At 33.8% G+C, this 25,360-nt stretch overlaps 1 protein-coding gene across 4 annotated transcripts in view; it reads right to left on the reverse strand.

Moving 5' to 3' along the window:
* Positions 1-1,263: 1,263 nt before the first annotated feature.
* Positions 1,264-25,360, reverse strand: part of Oscillin (glucosamine-6-phosphate isomerase Oscillin) — an 80,130-nt gene continuing 56,033 nt past the window's right edge. For all 4 annotated transcript variants that reach the window (XM_081737844.1, XM_081737845.1, XM_081737842.1 and 1 more), the window contains one exon: positions 1,264-24,019. Coding sequence is in view for 1 of the 4 variants with exons in the window: in XM_081737845.1 (XP_081593971.1) it covers positions 23,969-24,019 (51 nt within the window). In the remaining 3 variants the exon portion in view is untranslated. The remainder of the gene's footprint in view (positions 24,020-25,360) is intronic.

Consider the following 25,360-nt stretch of genomic DNA (forward strand, 5'->3'; position numbering starts at 1 on the left):
CCAAGATGCCAAAATCAAGAGTTTATGCAATCTCAAAGTAAGAGAATTCTTAACTGACAATTTCAAAGTACAAGGCGGTAACCTACTTTGTACTCTTTGTTCTGAATTCATTAAATATGAGAAGTCTACTGTGCAGCTACAGGTTTCTTCTTGGAAACATCGCTTAAGGAAAACTACACAAAATATAGTATTTATTGATATAATTTTAGTAGGAAAAATAGTTTCATATACATTTTTAATAGAAATCCTTAAAAATGAAGTATAATTCAAGGAACAGCATATTAAGGCATAATTTAGGAAAAAGCATAATAAAGCATATTATAAGGAAAAATAAAGCATAATACACAGCTGTATAAAGCATTAAGTTGGTTGCCCTACTCATTAGAGATGGTGGCATAGGAGTTTTGATCGGCTTCCAATACTGCTGCAAGTGATCGAACGGTCCGGCGGGAGATCGCCGCACTTGGTTTTCATGGTCGAGCAGCAGTTTACACGCTACACGTCACAGCCCGCAATGCGACCCGTCGTTTACAGTGGTGCAAGGAACGCCGCCAAAGGACTCTCGAACAATGGAAATCCGTTCTATGGAGTGATGAATCGTGCTATCAGATGTAGCGATCTGATGGGCGTGTGTAGGTGTGGTGTATGCCCGGTGAACGCTGTTTACAGGACTTTATTGTACCCACAGTGAAATTCGGCGGACGTAGTATGATGGTCTTGGTCCTGTTGTTTTAGTTCGGGGAAACATGAATGCCGAAGCATACCAAACAATTCTAGGCAATTCTGTGCTACCGACATTATGGGCATAATTCGGTATTGGCTCATACCTGTTTGAGCACAACAATCCTCTGTATACGGCAGAAATTACAAACACGTAGTTCGAGGATATAGGTGTGAAAAATCTTCATTAACCAGCCCAAAGTCCATATTTCAATCCCATTGAACACTTTGGGACGAGTTGGAGCACCGTTTCAGAGCCAGGCCATGCCACCCAAAAACACCACTGAACTGTTTCCAGCTTTTAAGGATGAATGGGCCAACATTCTCAACACGTAACATAAATTGGTGGGAAGTCTTCCTCGAAAGGTTGTGGACGTCACTGCAGCAAAAGAGGGCCGTACAAGATACTGATATGGTGCTGGATGATATAGATTAATGTACTGGTATGGGTATCCGGTAACGAACGGTGACATAGAGTAAATATCTATTCTTGGCACATACTGCACCTTCCTAATTCTGATAGGATTAAAAATTAAAAGCAACTTTGACCGATACAAAATTTATTTCCTAATTTATATGTATTTACATCATACATATGAACTTGTAACATATTTTTTTTTTTTCAAAAACTAATTCGTATACTACATTTTTAAAAATTTGCTCCCATTTTTTTCCTACGATTACTAGCTTTTTACTATCTCCAACTAAGGTATGGCACCAATTGGAGTGCAATTTTTATATTATACACAACAGTGAATGTTCACAGACCAGTATAACCTAAAATATTTCTATTTCTATATTCAACCTAAAATATTACATAAAGCAAATCGATAACGTATTTTTGACAAAACCTGATCAACATACTTTATTATTATTAGTATTTTACATAAATGCTCATATTTCAATCTCACAATCATATTACTATACAATAATAAGAAACATTTTAAATTTATTTAAGCTTTATTGTATTAATACTACAGTACATTTGCAACAGAATATTTGACTTAAAAGATCGTAAACAATACGAGTTTTCAGGATAAATAACGAATCAAACCAATATCGCACGCAAAAATTATATGGTTGGTAGCGATTAAGGGAAGGGGGAGGGGGTTCTTCTTTAGATTATTTCAATCCAACTTATATTTTAGAATACAGAGTTTTTACAAGGAAGGCTACCGAGCCCTGAAATAATCTCTCCGCTGCGTACACCTTCGAATCTTACTAGTACATAAACCAAACTATTAAACTGCTTATTACTAAAGATTAGCTGAGAAAAAAAGCTTGTACGAAAAATTTACACTAAGTTAAGACTTTAATGCCGACCATGTCAACATTTGAATTTAAAATCCGTTATAATAATAACACTGCTCAACAAGAAATTGTCTATTTTAATGTTTTTACATTTACGGAATGATTTTGACGTGCTAATTACGAATCTGGTATTAGTTTTCCTCAAATGTCGATTGTTTGGAAGGAATTTTACAAAATCGTCTTTGTTCAAGAACGCCATTTTAGAAGAATTTCAGCCTTTACTTCGGCTGTCCATAGATGACAACACGGAACAAACTCTTGTGGATTAATTAGCAAGTTCCGTTTCGGAACATATGCGTTCTATGGTTACAAATTTTGAATACAGCATTTATTTTGAATGAAAATAACTGTATAGAAAAATATAATTTATTTTCCCCCCTTACTTTTACAAAAAATATCAACTTTTACTTAAGTAAAGTAAGTAAATTTCTATATGACTCGACTTGGATAGCCAGTTGCACACCAATCGCATAGCATATGTCTGCATTAATTCATCTTTTCCTATTTTCCCACTTAGTGGTGTACCCCAAGGGTCAGTGTTATCGCCACTCTTATATATACTATATGTTCGAGATTTGCCTGTTCCTCCTGACCCTATCCACACTTTTACCTTTGCAGATGATACTGCTTACCTTGCCTGTGGGAAATCTATTCAGCATATCAATGCTATACTTCAAGAAGCAATAAATAAGTTCTGTGACTGGTGTAATACTTGGCGACTCCGTATCAACTCCACTAAAACACAGGCACTTGTCATCATACCATCTGGACATACCAGTCGGGTTCGACGAAATAGGCCTCTTTTACATCTAACTATAGCTGGCACACGCATTTCTGTTACACGAACAGCGAGATATTTGGGTGTTATCTTTGATGACCATCTTTCATGGCGTGGACACCTTCAGCATCTCATAACTCTGGCGCAAAATAAACTAAATCTTCTAGAGAGATTAGTCGGCACTTCATGGGGCCTTCATCAAGATACGGTGTTAAATACTTACAAAGTCTTCTTACGACCATCTGTACTCCATGGACACATCGCATGGCTTAATGCCAATAACAAATTCTACACCCGCCTCCAGATAATTGAAAGACATGCATTACGACTGGCATATCGCATCAAACTGCCTAGTCCTACCCGGCTACTCTATGATCGTATTCCATTTCCACATCTCCTTCTTCACTTAGAAAAATTGCGTACCAGGTACATCATTACTCGTTGGAGGCAATGCCATCCCATCCTTCGCAGTAGTATACGTATCGATGCTGAACAAGACGTTCCACCTCGTCTACAACCCACGCCACTTCAGCACTTAATTACAGTGTATGTTCTTACACATCCTGACGAACACATAGACGACTTTCTACTAGCATATCAACCACCAGATTTATCACCCAACATCTATCCATCGTTTGCACCTTAATTCGCACTAACAAGGGCTTCATATTGTCTCTCATTATGTGTCGAGTCGCCCCGGCACAAGAAGATAACCCTTCATCTGTCTAACTAACCAATATCACTGTGTTGTGGTGTCTGACTTGCACTGCATCTTTCATCCCATCATACATACAGAACGACAAATAATGAACATACGTTGACTGACGATTATTAATCAATTGATGAATAAAGATCCCCATATAATGGATAAATAAAGATATCAAATAAATGAAATAAAACCTCTTTGTCCTTCCACTTTATCCTTAGTTTCCCTATATAATTAACTTCACTCCCAAGAGAAGGTATTCCCTTCTACGGGTTTTGCATGGTAAAAAAAAAGCCAGTTGCATACAGTATTGACTAACTGTAGTGATAACTATATTAGTGGCATTTCATTTAATTTCACTAGGTGCTGTGTGGAAGATAAAATGTCAGCAGACTCATCATTTTGTTGTGGATATTACATAAACCCCAAACAACTTAAACATTGTGCTTGGAACAAAGTTCTGTGTTGCATATGAAGCTTACTTTCGAGTGCCCATAGGTGATCAAGACAAACATTGGGCTCCACATGTGTGTTGCGGTAGTTCCCGCTCTACATTAGAAGGTTGGTTACGGGGAACCAGAAAGTGTATGCCATTTGCTATTCCTCTAATTTGGAGAGAGCCTACTAATCACCATTATGACAGATACTTCTGTTCAGTTGACGTGGCACACTATAAAAACAGAAAGAATAGGAGAAAAATAGAATACCCCAGTTTACCATCCGATCCATTGCTCCATTTCCACACAGTGACGAACTCCCTGTATCCAAACCACCAGAGATATTGTCATCGGAAGGAGAGCCAGAGTAATTTTCCGATCTTGATATTAGTTTTTCTCATTAAACCAGGAAAAAGGAACCACATTTGCTTAATCAGCAAGAACTTCATGATTTGATAAGAGATTTAGATCTTCCCAAATCAAAGGCATAACTTCTTGGTTCACGTTTAAATGAGTGGAATTTTCTCCTTCCAACATGTAAAATATCAAAATATAGGAAAAGGCATAAGACATTTTCACAATTCTTCAAAATGGAACGAAGTTTGTGTTATTGTCATGATGTTAGTGGTCTATTTGAAGCTGTTGGTTTCCCACATCAACCAGAGGAATGGCGTCTTTTCATAGACACATCATCTAGAAGTTTGAAGGCAGTTCTTCTGCGCAATGGAAATGTGAATCCTTCTGTACCAGTTGCACACTCAGTCCACATGAAGGAAGCCTGCGAAAACGTGAAATTATTGTTGGAAAAGATTCAGTACCAAAAATATAAATGGGATATTTGTGGAGATTTTAAGATGATCGGTTTTCTTCTAGGTTTGCAGAGTTTCTAGGTTTGCTATATTAAATATTCGTCTTTTCTTTGCCTTTGGGATAGCAGAGCTACTGACCGTCATTAAACACTCAAGGTACGGCCAGAAAGGAAACATTTACTTCATGGCACTCACGATGTCATACATGAACCTTTAGTTGAAAGAGAAAAAATCTTACTGCCACCACTCCACATAAAATTAGGACTTGTAAAACAGTTTGTTAGAGCATTAGATCCTCATTCTGCAGCTCTTTCTTACATAAGACAAATGTTTCCACAGTTAACTGAAGCGAAAATCACAGAGGCGTATTTACTGGCCCATGCTTCAGTCTGAAGGACTTCAGAATAGAATGACTCGAGAGGAAAGCAGTGCTTGGGAAGCTTTTAGGGCGCTAGTGCAAGGTTTTCTTGGTAAAAATAGGAGTGAAAATTATAGGGAGTTAATAGATTCTTTAATGACCTATATCGCAATTTGGGTTGTAGAATGTTGTTGAAATTGCAGTTTTTGTTTTCCCATCTTGATTTTTTCCGTCCAAATTTAGCAGATGTGAGTGAAGAACATGGTGAGCGCTTTCATCAAGACAATGAACAAATGGAAAAAAGATACTAAGGGCGCTGGGACACCGCGATCATGGGAGATTACATTTGGACATCGATTTCTGATGACAAATCAGCTTCGCACACGCGAAAAATCAAGCGTACTCATTTTTAAAATGTTCTAAATTATGTGCTTGTAGTGAAAGTGGATATATTTTTGCAAAGTTTTTATTATTTTGTGCGTTGTGTTCATACTCCATAGTGATAAGTTAATTCTGCATAATTTCTTCAGTGAAGCATATTGTAAGATAGCAATTAGCTCTATATTTCTCGATAAAAATCAAAACCGGCCCAAAACTGCTGCTTATATAGACTAGCCATTTAATATTCACTTCTTCTGCGTATAAAAAGTGTTAGAAATGTAATATATTTTAGTTGGAAATAGAGGTTAGGAACTATTACACGGAAATGAAAAATGACTTTTTTCATTTTTCTTTGTCAAGTTCCAGTTGATTTCATAACCAAATTTCTAATTTTCTCCCCAACATTTTGTGTCGTCTCGTGAATATCAATTCAAAACTTCCAGAATCAATTTCTGATCAAAAAAATATCTGACGTAATTTGACTAACTGTACCAACAGTGTTGCCAACTCAAGAAATTAAAAATACTTAATTTTGAGGAAAAAATAAGAATTTTCTCAAAATTTGTTGAATAAATTTCCTTTCGCATGTAATGTTGCAAATAAACTTACGCAGTTTAAAAGCCTGTTCCTTTGCTTAAAAAGCAAGGCATAACCGGTTGCGTTAGGGCAAATGGTTTCTTAGTTATTACGTTTTAACGAAAAATGGAGGGAAAATACGACAAATTACCCGATTTCTAAGGTTAAAGACGAATTTTAAGGCGATTTTTGACATTTCAGGAAAACTAATGTTATGCACGTTATTAGTACCACCCGACGATATTTAAAAAAGAAAAGAAATCAGATAAACATAAAGTTGGTCAAAATTTGTTACCCAGTGTAATTATTCGAAATAATACGAATAAGATGGAGGTTTCTCCATGCTGTTATTTTCTCCATATTCATAGGTCATAGCAATTATCTTTTGAATTAATTTTCGGAGTTAAAAACCTCTCTAATGCGTAGCTACTGAACGATTTGCTACCGGTTACATGTATCACTTTTGTAGCAGATGCAAAACAAAATGCTTACTAAAAAACTCTTTAGTAATGACATACAATAAAGCTTTGTCTAGAAACAAGTGCATAAAATGCTATATTCAATATGAATATTGTTAAACATATCCTTATTTTTCTATTGTAATTAAATATATTATATCTATTTCAATACGAACAACGGAATTATTTTAAACTCTTAATAGCAATCATACATGAATAACATACTTAAGTATTAATTTTAAAATTACTTATCAAGAAAACAAGGATTTTTTCTTTGCTTTACAAACGTACACGAATATTTCTTCATAGTTACCACGACAGATATAGATAGAATTATTAAGCTTAAATAAGTTCTATAAATTACATTTATAGAAGTAAACATTTTTATATTATGTATTTTAAAACTTATATTATTATTATTACAGTGAATTTTATTCTTATAGTTTACACGCAAACAAAACCAACCTTTTTCTTCGAAGCTCAAGATCTGTGAGTAATATAATTCAGGGGAAAACCAGGCCAGTTTACCTTGTGCCTGCTGGAGACAATAGCGACCAGATAACTTTAAAAAAAAAATGTGACAACACTGGACTCATTTAAAATCCATTTGCGGCCAAAATGTCCTTCAAATAGTTTAATTGCTAATAAGAAAAGTTGGTTTGGTTTAAGTTCTACTATACTACTACTTTTTTAAAGGCTCAAAAGGTATCAACATTAATATAGTTAAAACAAATGTACCGATATTTTTAACTATTGTATAAATCGTTTTTCTTTTGTTGAAGAAATATCTGTGTAAATACATTATTTTGACATTTATATTATTATTAGAGCTATTCTTTTCTAATGTATTTTCTTAAAGGCTCAATAGGTTCAACATTTATATAGTTAATACAAATACACCTTTTTAAAAATATTACATAAATCGTTGTCCTTTTCTTGAAAGAACACCTGTGTAATTACGTAAAGCATTCTTTCTATACACTAATACACTTTACTTCCTTCCATCAACTGCATAAAATATATCTGACGACATTGAATTATTTACATCTCGAGCCAATACTTTCAGTCATCTCTACAACAGTTTGCATACGATTCTGAAGCATAATATATAGCGGGTGTTCTAAAAATGGCGTGCACGGATAACAGAGATCTATTCTACATGCCAAAATAAAGCGAAAATGTTATATGATAGTTTGACCTCCGGGACATTCTTCAGCCGCTATGGGGAATCAAACTTTCACAATGTGGCAACGTCGCAAATTAACTTGAAAGCATTGACATCACTCTGCAAATACATCAAGCAGTTGATTGATTGATTGATTTTGAGTTTTACGTCCCGTTCAGCAGCGAGGCTATATGAGACGTGGACCTACTGATTAACGTGGAATCCGAACCACATGAGCTCCCGCCGGGAAACGAACCATCAAGCAGTTGAATCGATTGCTACACTAATAAATGATCCTAATATCAAACTATATCAACTTTAGCTGCCATCTGGAAAGAATCGATGCAACTATTTGGTAGATTAGATCTACTCTATGGTTCTTTATTTGTGACGTTGCCACATAGTGCAATTCGTGTCTTCAGACAAGATCCCAAAAGGTATACAAATTATATATATATATATATTGCTTTATTATGACATAGAATAGTGCTCAGTGGCCTGTGGGCGTCACTTTTAGAATATTCCGATAAATTACAGAACATGTTTTACAGAAACCAATTAACGATTTTCTACTTTGTAGATTTAAGTTTTGTTCGTGCAGGTTACCTGCATTAAAAAGTTACCGAACAGAATGAAGACTTTCTCTCTGCATTACATTACTAAGAATAAGACTTCTTATACGATGTAACTATTAACAATTAAATTAACAGAATTATCTACAATTTTAACTACATTAATTTATTTTCTGAGTTTAACGTCCCCAATTTTGCTTTTAAGCTAAAGAAGAATATATTAAACATTATTCAAAACCATAGCTTGGTAACTATATTACTTGCTTTGGCTATCATTTCGTTGAATGAACTGAATTTTGAGTTTAACGTCCCTTTCAGCAGCAAGGCTATATGAAACCTGGACCTACTGATTATAACGTGGAATCCGAACCACATGAGCTCCCGCCGGAAATCGAAACCGGGTCTCCCACGCCAAAGGCGCGTACGCTAACCGCTTAGCCACGAAGGAGCTCTATCATTTCGTTGAGAACATAATAATCACATGACCTCTAGGGAGTGATGTCATTCAAATCATTCAGCAGCCGGTTCTGTGATCAGTATAGTAAGCTGACTTAGTATTATTCTTACTATATATATATAATTTATTCCAATCATACTAGTAAAAATGTCTAGGATTAAGTCATATAGCATCTTTATATTATATTTTCTATCTTGATTTTCGACTGCATCTAGAGGTGAAGAGAGACTTTTAAGAACCGCTTTGGACGAACGGGCTGAATGACACCACAATGGTAATAGTATTAAAAATGGAAAACTCCTGCCAAGTTTCAATATCAAAAGAAATACTAATATACAATAGACTTAGCGTGTTTGTTACAACCTCTGCTGCAGAAGATTCATAAGTTTTATTTGAAACAACACATCTAGCACTCAATTGTAACTTTTCCTTTCTTTCAAGTTTGACCTTAAGTTGTATAACATAGTATAAAATATGAAATGCTGTGCAAGTCAAGAAACAAGGGAGTTTGAGTATATAGTTAATACTTGATACAAACATTCATAACGCCATTTTTATTATGCTACATTCTCCAACCGTACATTACATTTAACGAGTCAAGCCAAAATTTACCGACCTTTCATCACGTCACCTTATATAAAACAATAAAACAAATGATACAATCAAAATAATTTCTTAACTAATGTTCACAACTTATTTACATCATGCTCGAGTTGTATAACATGATTATATAACTATCTCAGTTGTACACCTACCTAACATAACGTATAACATATACAACGCTGTTACCACTCTACTTCAAGTTATGGGATGCAAGTGACTCGACGCAATGTCCTCGAAATGTTATCCGTATTTTGCAAACAATAAGAAGAAGAAATGAAAATCCAAAGAATCTTAACTTGAAATGGTTCTTAATGGAAAGAATGAAAAAAGACACACGGCAAAGATCAATGTTGTCATTTCAGCCATTTTGTGGCTAAATCTCTCCATTTCCCCATGATTACCTACTAAGCATATAGTGTAGCTACTAACTATGGTTTCAGCTAATTCCGCATTCATAATTCCTAATTTTTAGTCATTTGTCTTCCAATCAAGCTATCAAGTAACCTGCTATTTTGCTAAACTTTCTACTTACAAGAATACGTATTTACATCGTCACACCATAATGCATTTTACATGCAGTACCTCGAGTGTTTAGAGTACATTTTCGGCTTGGACTTATTTTTTAGAATTATGTTACATTAACAATACTACCGATATATAGCTAGAATTACCGAAGTACTGAAAACGACGAAACTAATCTAAGAGATGTATAGCACCTCTTGTCAGTGATGCCACAAAAGTGTACTGTAAATACGAGGCGCATCCAGAAAGTAACTTTCCCACGCGTCCCATAGCTAGGAAACCGTATGTTGCGCGAAGCGACTGTGTGCACGTGAGAGAGTAAGGTCCTAGCATAGCGCATGCGCCAGCGAAACTTCCCTAGTGCTCTCAGTAGCGACTTGGCAGTGGTTGAAGATGGACGTTCCTATTTCAGCTCCCGTCGAATGTCAAGTGCGAGCAGTAATAAAGTTGTGCGCCTGGTGAGTGCCGAAGCAACTGACTCCAGAACACAAAGCGAGGCGCATGGGATCAGCATTGACATTTTTACAACCATTGCTACAGGTCTCATCATGCACATTTTGGCATCCTGCTACCAACTGCTTGCTTGACTTTAGACTCATAGACGTGATACAACTGACGATGGATTTCAATCGGCGCTATGCTCTGTGCATTCAAAAACTTTATCACTGCTCGCACTTCACACGCGGCGGGAGCTAGAATAGGAACGTCAATCGTCAACCACTTCCACAACGCTAGTGAAAGCACTAGGTAAGTTCCGCTGGCGCATGCGCCATACTAGGCCCTTACTCTCTCTCACGTGGATGCAGTCGCTTCGCGCAACATACGGTTTCCTAGCAATGGGACGCATGGGGAAGTTACTTTCTGGATGTGCCTCGTATTTTAAGTTTGAATTACAGATGAAAACAATTAGTTTGAGAATGTTCAGAAGAATATTATAGTTTGCTTTGGTTGATGCCTAAAATTTGAAAAAAAAAAGAAGAAGAATGTTAATATTTGTAGCTAAAAATTTAGCAACTGAAAAGTCTAAACAATAATTTCATAACCACAAACAAAGAATTATAATATTAAATAATTTCACCTATAGTTTTGCCACTTTTAGGCAAATTATGTGCGTTATTTAGCTATTTCTTTAAGATACTCGCTGGGGACACTACCTACAATTAATTGTAAGAAAATCATTATGATTTCGAGTTTCTTTTTCCTACTACCAATAGTCTGAATTAAATGCTGCTATTTTCATTAGAATTGATATACATTGCTAATGATCAATATTGAAAAGTCGTTATTATCTGTTTATTATTGAGTAAATTAAACGGAAGACAAGGTTTCTAAAAGACCCATTTGTGATTCTTTGTTTTTCTATGTATTTCTTATTAAATATGACAGGATATATAGGTAAATACTTAATTTCAGTAAAATGGATATTTTTGCTAGATTAGTTTGGCAACTGCATCATTGTCATCATCGTCTCACACAAAACTAAATCTATGTAGACAAATATGCTACAATATATTGCAATTTTAATTTTTTTTAGTTGATTTTTTTATTTTTCCTACAACAATTACGTTGACCATAGCTACTATTAAACCATACGCATAGAACATGCACACTCATAAGAAGCAAATCAACAGAAATTACTATTTTATGGAATGCATTATACGACAAGTAAGGAAGCTCGTACACATTTTTATATAGAGGAGTTCGAGTAGCAGACTTTATGGTTATTAACACTTTAAGCCCTTGTAAAGTGACTGTGTTGAGTACTACGACCTGGCTAATCAATAGCTTTTAGAAATTATTGTCATTTCTATTTATCTAAGGATGAAGAAATGAATTTTTATACAGGGTGGTGCCGAGCCCACTGACAAATTTCAAACTTGAATATTGCTCAGTCGCAATGGGGCATGGGAGCACAGAACATGGTGTTATCTCTGTTCGTAGTTATTACGAAACTAAGTCTGTGCCAGGAGTGCAACGATTTTACAGACGAAACTTAAGAGTTCGCACTGTTCTTGGAGCTCCATATTTCACATCCAACACACTACCAGACTCTTCAAACTTGTTCATCCAAGCGAATATGGTACAAGACAGAACCTTATCATGTCGACCAAGTATCATCTATTAATTAATTAAAAAAAAAAAGAAAAAAAAGAAAAAAAAAGCACTTCTGGAATAATTTAGTTTCGTAATAACTACGAACTGAGGTAACACGATATTCTGGGCTCCAATGCTTCATTGCGACTGATTATATAACGTGACATTCTCTCCTCTTTTGGTTCCCACCCCGTCAATCAAAATTATTATGTCTGTGCAATAGTCAGTCGGCTCTGCGCCATACTTAATACAGGATATTAGGTACATATAGTGAATAAAAAGTCCAGTTTAGCTTTATGATCTGCTACCTAAACAGGACGACTTATATTTGAATATGTAAGTATTCGACCACCTTCATCACTTCTATACATACGTAAGTCTTAACCATGACTGGCCTTGATATTCCAGTTTCTCCTACTTCATTGCTTATCATAGTACATTTTCCTACTGGAACATACAGGTTATGGGAATTTAGTTGAAAATCCATTTGCATATTTTGTACCTAGAAACTTGGAAGTACAAATTTACATGTTTGCTTTGCTTGTATTCATTGTAATTAATATTCGTGTGATTTTTACATCAAATAAGTCGTATCACGCCTACAAGAAATCGTGATTCATCAAATACGGACCTCACGATCATTATAAGGCTCAAAGTATTAATATTGGAACATCACATTTTTTGACAATTCTCATTGTTAACAATTATATTTATTTCATTAATATTAAAATTTAGATTTGAACTTGTAGACCGTTCAAGTTTACGTGTGGATTCGAAAGTAAGGATTTTAACATATTAGTCAAGAATGAACTTACGCTAGTGTGGACAATTAAAAACACATACATACATGGCTGTGAGAAGTCAACAGTGAAATGCCTTACCTTTTTCACTCTTCTTTCTGAGAACAAATACGAATTCAATAGTTTTAGTGCTACGCTTTCGCTAACCACCTTAAAACAAGCAGACCCCGTGCTTAAGTGCACAAGCATTGCGATCGGAATACTGCAAACCGCGGAGATAAAAATAACATCAACACAAGTTGTTGAAAATGGCTGCAATGCTTTGACTTGTTTACACATGGATATAGAAGCAAGATCCATACAAGATGAATGTCTCGCAATGTAATGAAGACACTACAACAACATAGCTTATTTGCCTGCCACATTCAAATCTTGGTAAACACTGTAAACACAGAGAACATTAAAGAATATAATTATAATCCTATATTGTGCTTACGTAAAAGAAGAGAAAGAAAAGAACTTGTTAAATTTTATCTGAAACAGACAGAAAAGGTCGCCATAGCATAAAGAAACCGTAAACTTCGCATTATTATCATGACTACCAGGAAGTCCTAGTATTAGGACAATTTTTCGTGAACAATGATCTGGAATACGTATCTGTTCGACGTTATGCCAGAACAAATAACTGCATGACACTACGAAAGAGTCTTCAGTATGATTACATCAGAAAAGTCCTTTTCTACGTCACAAAAGCGTAAGTAAAACACCCATTTAGACACATTGATTTAATAATTATCAAGCGTGGACGGCTTCTCGTCCACTTCGTAGAATGTAAACGAAAAATCTCATACATCCACATTTACTTTACATACACACACATATAAATGTATGTTACCAAAGAATTACAAAATACATTCTGTCCTTATATTTTATCCACATTTGAAGAAACTGCATAGTTATGTGGAAGATACAGTATACAAAAAAGATGCTGCTGATGGCACAAGTCGAATATTTATTTCTTTCACATAAATATTTAAACACACACCTTTCATAAAAAGACAGTTTATTGGACACATAATTGTATTAGTAATTTGCAATTTTATTTTAAGAAAGTGGAATACAAATATTCAATATCAAAATGTCCGACACCTAGAAAAACTGACAAAATTTACAGTCGAGGTAAGGTATGTAAGGGATGATATGAATTACCATTAATTTTGTTTTGACGACGAAATGGTCTTTTGAAATTCAATATTTGATATATGTTATAATAGTCAGTCAGTCAGTCTTGGTTTTGTTAATTGCACACTACAATTCACTTACAATTAACGCACATTTACACTTAAGATCATGATATAACAGCGATTTTCAACCCGTGTTTCCCGATGAACCCATTTTGCTGCACGGACATGATAATGATAAAAAGAAAAGGTTGCAGATCTTAGACGTGAAACGTGTTCAGATTATGTAAAATTTTCAAAATTTCTGTACAACAATCATACGACTAATGAATTTATTAATTTAACTATATTTCTACTAGAAATTTATATTAACCCATCGCGTTCCAGGTGTCATTTTCCTATGTGCGTCCTGTAATACCACGTTTTCATTTACTGTTAAAAGATTGTCTAGATTGTTATATAGGAAATAGTTACTGTACAAGCGCGAGGATAGCATTCACATTACTGATTTAAAAAAAAAGTATTTGCATTGTGGAACATGTGGACTAAAAAGGGAAATTTTGATGTTCTGAAGGGATTTTATGCTGCTTTAGGTTGGCAACACTGACTGGAGATCTAAGAAATTTTTTCCCGATCTCGAAGTTGCCAATTACTTATAGCATTCACATTACTGATTAAAAAAAAAAGTATTTGCATTGTGGAACATTTGGACTAAAAAGGGAAACTTTGATGTTCTGAAGGAATTTTATGCTGCTTTAGGTTGGCAACACTGACTGGAGATCTAAGAAATTTTTTCCCGATCTCGAAACACGATATCGAAGTTGCCAATTACTTGTCGTCAAAACAAACACATGTGTGTCGTAATTGAACACAAATATTGCCAATAGTTTATTGTCAAAACAAACACATGGCTCCCTTACGCCTGCCATCTACTGAAACAAATTTTTTTTTGTCTTTTCTCTCAGTAAGGTGCTGTCACCTAAGGAGAAATAGCAGAACTAACTCATGCCTTACATCCACTAAAAAATTTCATCACCTCCAGGATTAAAACGACCCGTAATAAAGGATACGTTTTCATGACATCCCCATGGATGTCACTGGTATGTTGCAACGGAGTATTTTATGACATCCACATTTATGTCACTGGAACGCAAAGGGTTAATAATAAAAGTAAGTAATCAATGAAGTTCCTCACTGAAGACAAAAGGTTGAAAACCACTGATATTACAGACAACTGCACTTTCGCGACTGTACAGTAATTACACTGTAAGCAACATCCTGATAAAACAACCCTCTCACACAAAGCTACATATATACAATATGGCAAAATAAAAATCCTGAACTACATACTGCATTAAGGAATACATTTAACATAAACGTATTAATACAACGTAGTGTTATTATAGCGTAGAGAATTAAATAGGACTTAGTACTATTACTCACAACGTGAAATGTGAACCAAAGATACATGCAATGGTAAAGATCGCAATTTGAGGGCTCATAAAAAAATCGAATAATACCACATGGAAACTATGAAACCATTATGAAATGTTAGTAGCATTTTTCGAAATATATGTATAAAAAAATGAAAAAATAACATTTATTTAAGGATATGATTTGACGTATATTTATATTATTTTACTTTTCTTTCAGAAAGATTCCACAGATAGGTATAAACCTTCACGTGTCCAGTTTAGAATTTTTTAGAAGACATCAATAAAGGTGTCAGCACACACTGAAACTGTGTGATTGAAATAAAGTTGCTTCGTGATACAAGGTGAAACTGTAAAGAGTTTGTTCGGATACTATTCGGAAAGAAATTCTGTAGTGTGGAGGAAGATTGAGGGGGGGGGGGAGAAAGAAAATAAAAGGTTGTATTGATGTACTATCTTAAAGAAGATATTTGTATTAAGACAAAGTCATTAAAAAAGTGATCCGCCTGTGAAGGTAGAATATTTATGAAAATTCTCTTTGCCCAAACTACATACATACTATTGTAGTTAAAATTCGACTATTTAAACAAAATAATTATTCCAATAAACGAGTATTTCTCTCATTAATAAAGATTCGAATAACGAAGGGGAAAAAATCCAATAATTTTAACAGAATTGCTACTGACTTAATTTTCTTTGGTAATATTTCTGTAAGTCTAACGATTAACCTTCAGAACGAAACGTTACTATATAATTGCTTTACTTAAAAAAAAAAAAAAAAAAAAAGTTTTAAATGTATTCCCACTGCCTACACCAATACAAATAGCTTTTCTTTACCCAGATTGAAATCCGAATTATTTACGCGTACACATACATATATATGTATATACATAGATGATACATTATATAAGCATAGAAGCAACATACAAACATACATGTTGTTTATCATAGTTCCTAAAAAAAAAGAGCCTTATTCTGTCCGTTGGAAACTTGCCACAGAACAAAGCACCACAGCCAGGGTGATGAGAACCAAACGCCACCAGATATAATTGAAAACATGGCCTTTGGTATTATCACGCATGCGCTTCACAGCCAATGGTCTAGATATTTGTAAGCTACGGGGTAACTTACGCAATCTAGACAAACAGATTTATAGGCTATATGTATATATGTATATAGATATATAATTCCAAAAAGTGTTGTAATGTAAATATACATTTATTGGCAGAATGAATTTTACCAATGTTGAGATAAACTCTACTGAAGTTGGACGTACATACAGCATTTTCTACTTTTAATTTTTATATAGTGTACAATACAGTGAAACCTCAGTCACCTACTTATTATGAACTTAGCAGTGTCTATCATAAAAAAATGTTTTCCCAGTATAAATATATGATCATTCTTAATTATTCTTTTCATGTGGTTTATTCCTAATGATTTCCCAGTATAAATAAAGGATCATTCTTAACTGTTCCTTTCATACTGATTTATTCCTAGTGATTGTTTGTTTCATGTTGGTTTAGTCGTAATGATTATTCCTTTCATGCCAGTCTATTCCCAATGACTTCCTAATATAAACAAAGAATCATTCTTAATTATTCGTTTTATGCTGGTTTATTCCTAATGATTTCTCAGTATAAATAAAAGATCATACTTAATTATCCCCTTCATGGTGGTTTATTCCTAACGATTAATGATTAACACTTTAAGACATTAATGGTTTTACTTACCATCACTCAAGTTTACAACTTAATTCAGTTGGCCTCAGGCTTCAAGCAAAGAAAACTCTGCTCAGCAAGCACACAGTCATACATTCCAACATTCCATCAGTTTTCTACACCATACGTAATATTAACTTCATTTGTACGTGTTTTTGTTATATGCATACTTGTGTGTTTACGAGATTTGAACAAAGCAATGCATCAAATGGATTTTTTTTTTAAATGGCAATACTGGTGATATGACTCGTGTATTAGACAGATAAAACTTACTCTGCATGCAGAGAGCTAATGAATGGAATGTTTGTGTGGAAAGTAATGTGAACTCTTACATCTGTTAGTACAGAAATATGTATTCAAAGAGTGGGAATCTACTTGAAAAGTTTACCAAAACGGTTTCGATCATTTACACTGTGATCATTCTCAACAGATAAAATCATTCACACGAAGATCGAATCATTTTATGAAAATGTCTTGCTCCTTAGGTGCAAGAGTTCTGAAACTGAAAACTGAACAAACGAGTTCTTGCAAAGTTTCCACCGACCTGGAAAATCAGGGAATTTAAGCGCGAATTTTTACTTCTTTTTGCCTTATCCGATTATTTTGGTAGTGAATATTCTATATATAAAAAAAGAAGTTAATTGGCTTTGCAAAACTTTTCTGCCCACACACCTCTCTATATATGTACAGGCATAGTAGATGACGAACTTTCTGACGAGAAAAATATAGTTGCTTTTTATATTATATATAGGCCTACAAATTTGTAAATCGTGACCTGGAAAAGATAGAGAATTCGTGCTCGCCAAATAAGTGGGAATCTGTATTCATAAACTTGCTGTTTTTGAAGAAAAGAATTCTTGCAGAGATTCTTCGGTGAAACACTGGATATTTTACTCATCTTCTAAAAACACGAAAAGTCTCAATTCGAATTTTTTTTTTTCTTTTTGAACATAATTTTACAGATAACATATAACATTTATATAAAATTAAAGGGGAAAAATAATAATTCATGTAACTGATAGCATTACAAACTATTTTATACATTAATATTCCATGTCAATTTTAAACTTTCGATAACAACTGTATGCAAGCTAGTTTCAACTTCTGATGTTGACATCATTTCTCTTCTGGTTATTGCCAGCTCAAGCGGAAAGACAAAAGCGACCAAGCAATCACTAAATCTCGACAAACTATATTTTTTTAAATAATATTAAAAATGCGTTAATTGCTTTCGTTAAATACGTATGCAGGGAATTTATCTAAGAGGTTCAGGCAAGTCTAACAGGCTTAGGTAGACAGGTCATATAACCAGGATGGAAGAAAGGAGGAATGCTTTCAAAGTCTTAACTGGAAGACCAATCGGAAAACGACCATTAGGAATACCTAGGCTCAGATGGGAGGACAATATTAAGATGGATCTTGGAAAAATAGGAATGGAAAGTAGAAACTGGATCCAGATGGTTAAGGATAGAAGTCAATGGAGTGCTTTTGTGAACGCGGCATTCAACCTCCGGATTCCATAAGCTATAGAGTTAGTTTTGGTTAATTTCTTCAATACGTATGCATTCATTTCAAATTTGTTCAAAAGATGCTTTAACATACGGTTACGAAACAGAAGCAAAAGAGTTTAGATCAAAATAAAGACACCTCAGGCTAAAATACCAAAAACTGAATAAAAAAAACGTGGTCATTCACCTCTGAGAAACAAGACGATCACTCTGTATGCATGATTATGCTTACGCCATGGCGTTGCACCTAGAATATTATCGAACTCCTGAAGAATGTTAATGATGTACATCCTACGAATTCACCTGACATGAAGCTCTGTGACTGTGAAAAGAGTTTAATGTCTTCTATGCATGTCGGAGACGATGGTCAACACAAATTAAAGACTACATTTGGAAAACACAAGAAATAGCACTTGGATAACATAGTACGAAATTCATTCTGTCAATATCTGCTGTTCTCAAATTTTGACAACATTAAACAACAAAGAGAGAGTTTCAATTATTTTAGGTTTAATATGATGATAACAACATGTAATGATTAGGTTTAATATAGACAAAACTTTATGCAATGTTACATTTGGGAAAATAATACACATCCACTGTAAAATCAAGCTTAATACAGACACAAAACTTTATGCAATATTATATTTGGAAAAATGATTCACATCCATTATAAAATCAAGCTTAATAAAGACAAAAAACTTTATGCAATGTTACATTTGGAAAAATAATAAACATCCAATATAAAATCACGCTATCTTCTTTACCATAAGCGGAGATATTGAGGCCACTGCACCTAAAATTTTTAGTAACAGACATATTTTTCTTTTTTTGATTATGTCTCCCACATTGACTCAACTAACTCCGCCTATGTTCCTCGCATCCGAAAATGTTACATATGATCACATAATTACAATCTACATACACAAATGCATTCAACACTGCTATTAACTTGAACTGACAATATATTGCATACAACATTTTATTAGTCATTTAAAATACTGGCACATACACTGTTTATATTTAATTTTAAATTTACTGACAGAAGCATATTTTACAATTACAGCATACTCCTATATACAATATGCTTAAGAACATGGAGGGAAAAAACGTAATTCATTGGTATGATACACTAAGAGAGAATATTTATAACAAATCACAATGCCCAGTAAATGAACATACTACCCAGATGTGTTTTTCCCCTATTACTACAGAACTAATACATCGATTTGGGTAGCTTTCTTTCGGCACAGAGAGCACAATTCTCCCTAAGTCCATAATTACATTCATTTGTTTACACGTTTAAGTGACAAGAGAAAGCATATGTACTTCTGCCGAAGACTATACAATCAATTCTTTACAAAACATTATCATTTGCAGATCAATTTAATACACAATCTAAACGCTAATGTTTTTCTTCTCATTTACACTTTTTTTTCAACAGTTTATATAGTTAAAATTTTAGAAATATAAACACTGAAGATTATGTACAAAACAGCACACTGCAGCTTGTTCACATTATCCACTCAAGGACATTCACATAAAAAAAATCATTTTCTGCCATGTTTATCACACTTTAGAAGCGCACAACGCGCGGAGATCACTTGTCCATTATTCAGAACGTGTGGCAGAAATCGCCGTCTGATAAAATGAAATAATAGGATTTTTTTCTTTTTTGTTTGCTTGTTTTTAGTTCGACATCTCACAATTATGCCCTTTAGGCTAAATGAGGCAATATTTTGCAATAGATTAGCCTGATTTACAACTGTCTGATTTATCGCTATATACAACGAGGATGTTTAAAACACGTACAGAAGACATAGGGTACACAAAGAGTTTAAACTGGTTATTATAACTACAACAATCTACGGTTGTACCCACAAAAAAGGAAATCGTTGCAAATGTCATTCTCTAAAAAGATGGTTTCAAATGTATTTTATCCAGTGTAAATTAGAGAATTTCGGAAGGTTTTGACTTCCAAAATTAGCCCCCCCCCTCCCCGTCCCTCCGCCTGTTTGGGAACTAAGCACATATCTATCTATATGTATAAGAAAGTAGTTTAAAATATTTATCACAAGGCGTATCAGCGAAAACCTATTCACATTACATTCAAGTTTCTCAGATTAAATTACAAGGTTCGTTTTTAATAAATCTAAGACATTTTTCTCTACGATATTGGCGTAACAGATAATAACTTTGCTACCACTCCACAAACTCAAGCGAACTTTACTCGTTAGAATGTTATAAATCCGAAAAGACAGAATTTATATTTTATATATATATGTATATTTTAAAATTTACTTTTTCCGTTCTTAATTGCATTGAACGGCCACAAATTAACAAAATTTTGATCAAGCTGCAGAGTCTACTTTAACAAAATACAAAACATCTTTTTTTCCCCTAAAATATTTAAAACTTCTTGATACAATTCATCTTATACTAATTCCACTTCAACCATAAAATGTTCCTAAATGAACTATCGTATAGGTACATTCACAGAAAGTCATCTTACTACCAACGTCATACTTCACATTTACTGGTATATCACTAAAATACTCATTCGTTATTAAGCAGGATAATTACATATCTATGCTAAATGTACTTCAATCTTTGTTTTCTTTCTTTTAAATTCCATTATGGCACATACGCTAACAAAAAATAATGATTTAAAAGTTATATATACAATTGGAGTAAAATACATATTTATAATCTGACATCGCCAAACCTAAAATGGCAAGACCTGGGATTGAAATCACGACCATACATTCTGTCACTAAGTGATCACTTAAACAAAAATAGGAACCGTACATTTTAAAAGAAATTAGCTTTATTGTTTGTTGCCATACAATATTTGGATGCCAGAAATACCAGAGATTGAATATATATATCTTTCACAAGTAAACAACAGAAAGGTCCTACTTGTAGATGAATAGATGTCTCTAGTAGTACAAAGTACAGAATATAAGATAAAAGTGCATAGGAAATGTGTTGTAGCAGCGATTCTATCTCAAAAGCGCTCGCGACACACTGTTTGCCGGTACGTTTCAAGAAGGTTGAAAAGTTTGCAGCATTGAAATTTCAGCACCGAATTATTTTTAGTAGATTTATATTCTTATTTTCCTTCTTCTTTATATTATTATTATTATTACTACTAGAACGAGATCCAAGATTACCTTTATACTTGCGAAAGTGTTAATATAAATTTTATTGAAATAGAAATTCCGTATTAAGCTTTTCTTTCTTTTTTTTTTAAAAAAAATCTAGCATAGTTTAAGAGCTTGACACTAAAAATAACACAAAATTTACCATTTTTCTTTTGCTTGTGTTTCATAAGTGGAAGGAAATAATGAAATGCAACTTAGCACAATCGTAGATGTTATTCTGCAATAAAAATTATGAACCTAAAGAATTTTTAGTGTTGCCATCCATAGAAATTACAGTGATGCCAGAATAACATTTCCCTCAAAATCTAAGTTTAACCGAAACATGAATTTCAGAAACGTTATGAGAAACACAAGGTCTCTGAGACCCATAAGTCAGTTTTGTATTATATTTACTTTGATATGTATTTAAGGTCTTTTATAATAAAAGGGCCAAATAAATTTACACCTTCACGAGCAACCAGGGTTGCCACCATTGTGTTTTAAAATTTACTACTGGGTCTCAGAGATCCATGTTTCGGTTGAAGCGTTAAGGCAGCGACTAGAGGAAGGAACTCAACTACATTTGATTATGTATCATATTGCCTTGGTACCCTGTGAAGTACTATTTAAATAACATAATTACTTAATTTTAATAACTGTGTGTGTTAAAACTATTTTGTTTATTACAAACTAAATACAACTATTATTTAAAAAGTAGTTCACAAAGATTCCAAAACAACATGATACCTAATCAAATGCAGTTGAGTTCCTTCCTCGAGTGGCTGCCTTAACTTAGATTTTGGGGGAAATGTTATTCTGGCAATATTGAAAATTCTTCAAGTTCATATTTTCTGTTGAAGAATAACATTTTCGATGACTGTGATAAGTTGCATTTCATTATCTCCTTTCACTTACGAAAAAGGAAAAAAAAAAAGTAAATTTTGTATTATTTTTAGTATGTCAGGCTCCTAAACTCTGCTTTCTAAGCATTAATTCACTACGAAGACTAAATTCTTATTTCGTGCTTTGCATTTACGATTATTTTATTTAAAAAAAGAACAGGAACAAAGGGAAAGAAAGAACAGAAAAAAGAGAAAACAAAAGAAAAAGAAAGATGAAAAGAAAAAATAACGTATTTACAGCGACCTCATATTAATTGATACACAAATATATCTATAGTACTAAAGGTATACTGTAAAATCGATTATTAATACAATCATACTATATTCATAAAGAACCAGAAGACTTTGATCAAACACAATCACATCAATTACATCATTGCTTAGAAATCTAATAATGTGCCTTTTTCCTCATTAAATCAGTCTAACAAAAAAAAAAAAAAAAAAAAAAATCTCCTTTTTTTCTTCTTTTTCATCAAAAAAAGTAAATACTACATTATATATACAGGGCGGTAGGTAACTCCACCTACAAACTTTGGGAGGCGATTCCTTATAGGAAATGAAAGAAAAAAGTTCTAATAAACATAGGCTGAAAAATGCCTCCTTTCAAAGTTATGATCCATTGAAAATTCGAAAAATCATTTTTCAAAACTCCCTAACTTAGAAACTATAGAAACTATCCCAAGCGGTTTAAGGAATTACACAGGAACTAGTGTGTTCTCTATCTAAATATCCATGTTTTACCATCCTCCGTTATCGGTGAAAGGAACTATAAAAAGGAAGTTGAAGTATAGGAATACTCCTTTAAGTACTAATGGTGCGTTCCTTTCGCTGGTACCAGTGAATTCTGAAACATCGATATTTAGATAGAGCGTATACCAGTTCCTGTGTAATTCCTTAAACCGTTTAGGATAGGTCCTATTGTTTCTAAGTTAGGGAGTTTTAAAAAATGATTTTTCGAATTTTCAATGGATCATAGCTCTGAAAGGAGGCATTTTTCGACCCATGTTTATTAGAACTTTTTTCTTTCATTTCATATAAGGAATCGCCTCTCAAGTTTGTTGGTGGAGTTACCTACCACCCTGTATATTTGTTTTCTTTTATCAACACGAAACCAGACATTCTGAAATTATGAACATGACACAGACCACAATGCTTAAAAATGAAGGGGTACGAAACTTCCTATCTCTATACAAGTTTCATTTTAAAAATTCCTGTAACAAATGAATACAAAAATATGCAAAATTCACTTATTGCAAATTATTTACAAGACTCATATAACAAATCATTTTTTTTTTTTTTTTTTTTACATTTAAAATATTGTGAATTTTACTTTTGATTTAATATGTATCCTGGAAATCTTCACTAATTATTATTTCTTTTGTCTTCGCTTGTTTCATATTGTAAAATCACTGCCGATCAGCTTACTATGAACACTCCACAAATTCTAGAAATGAAAAACATATAATTTTATTAGTATATGCAGTATAAAAGACATTTACTTACTATACACTGAAGCCTATATTGTACAGAGTATACATATTTATATATATGTGTGTGTGTGTGTGTGTGTGTGTATGTAAAGAAAAAGTATACACACTTTAATGAAAGATAATTGATATGTGTGCTAGTGCCATGTTTAATTATCCAACACTAGTTTAATACATATTACTATAAAGTACAAGACGAGTTTTTTGCGCCTGTACAGTGACTGAAAGTGTTCGAAGTGACTGAAAGTGTCGGTTGCCGGTTTCTCAAATCATAGCCGAAGAAGTACTACTTGTATTAGCAAGTGGTCTTCCAGATCCTGCCTTGTGCGCATCACAAAATAGTACCATGCGTCTTAAACTTTTCACAGAGCTGTGTAATCGACAGGCCAAGTAGGAAGTTCAACTTTAACACGTTAGCTGCCTTGTCGGTTCGATCGAACCTACTGGATGCTCTCCTTCTAAAATTAATATTTAGGTCCGATGGGACTCACAATTTCTAATTCGTCGAGTTGTCGTTAGAATTCTTGTATAGTAAAGTGCTGCCTCTAGTGTTGATGAACTGTAGTGTTTCTATCACACATGATATGCGAGAGATTTACGCTGTGGATTTTTTATTTGATGTTGCTGATTAACACCGTTAGGGGCGCTGAATATCAAGTAAGAAGTATTTGCTGCTTTTGTAGGGTCAATCAGACCTACGTACTGCTTTTTGAATGACATGTTAGAAGTTTAACAACGGAGTCATTATTTATTCTAATTTATTTTGACAAGTTGGCAGTGTCCACGTCATTTGGTGAAGTTTCAGGAAGGTCTAGATCACTATACTGTTATTGCTAATGAGGTCGAGTTCTGCGCATATTTCTTCGTATTTTTATTGCACAAAGAAACTACTTATTAGCACTAAAACCAAGATGAATACATCCACACTTCTTACACAAAGCTAGCTTGCACATATAATAATGAGAGAATGACTTTTAAACTAAGTTGCCAATTCAACTGTAATTTATCTCCTTCCCCATAAAAAGAAGAAAATAAAAAAGTATGTCCGATCGGACCCCCAACTTTCATGTGCGCGGATTCAATACCTTGCCTTAGATTATGTTGCAACATTAACATCATGTTTAAAAATCATAAACAAAAGAACAATAATTTAAGTAAGTACGTTTGGCACTCTACCGATAAATAACAAACTCACCCTTGGCAGCCAACGTGTTAAACTCACACCTTCAGTGACAGTTAAACTTCAGCGATATTTTCAAACTTTGAATACCATTTTATAAAACTGACTATCCGTTCTT

The sequence above is a fragment of the Thermobia domestica genome, chromosome 14 (assembly GCF_964235325.1).
Source record: "Thermobia domestica chromosome 14, izTheDome1.hap1.1, whole genome shotgun sequence".
In the NCBI taxonomy this organism is placed as follows: Eukaryota; Metazoa; Arthropoda; class Insecta; order Zygentoma; family Lepismatidae; genus Thermobia; species Thermobia domestica.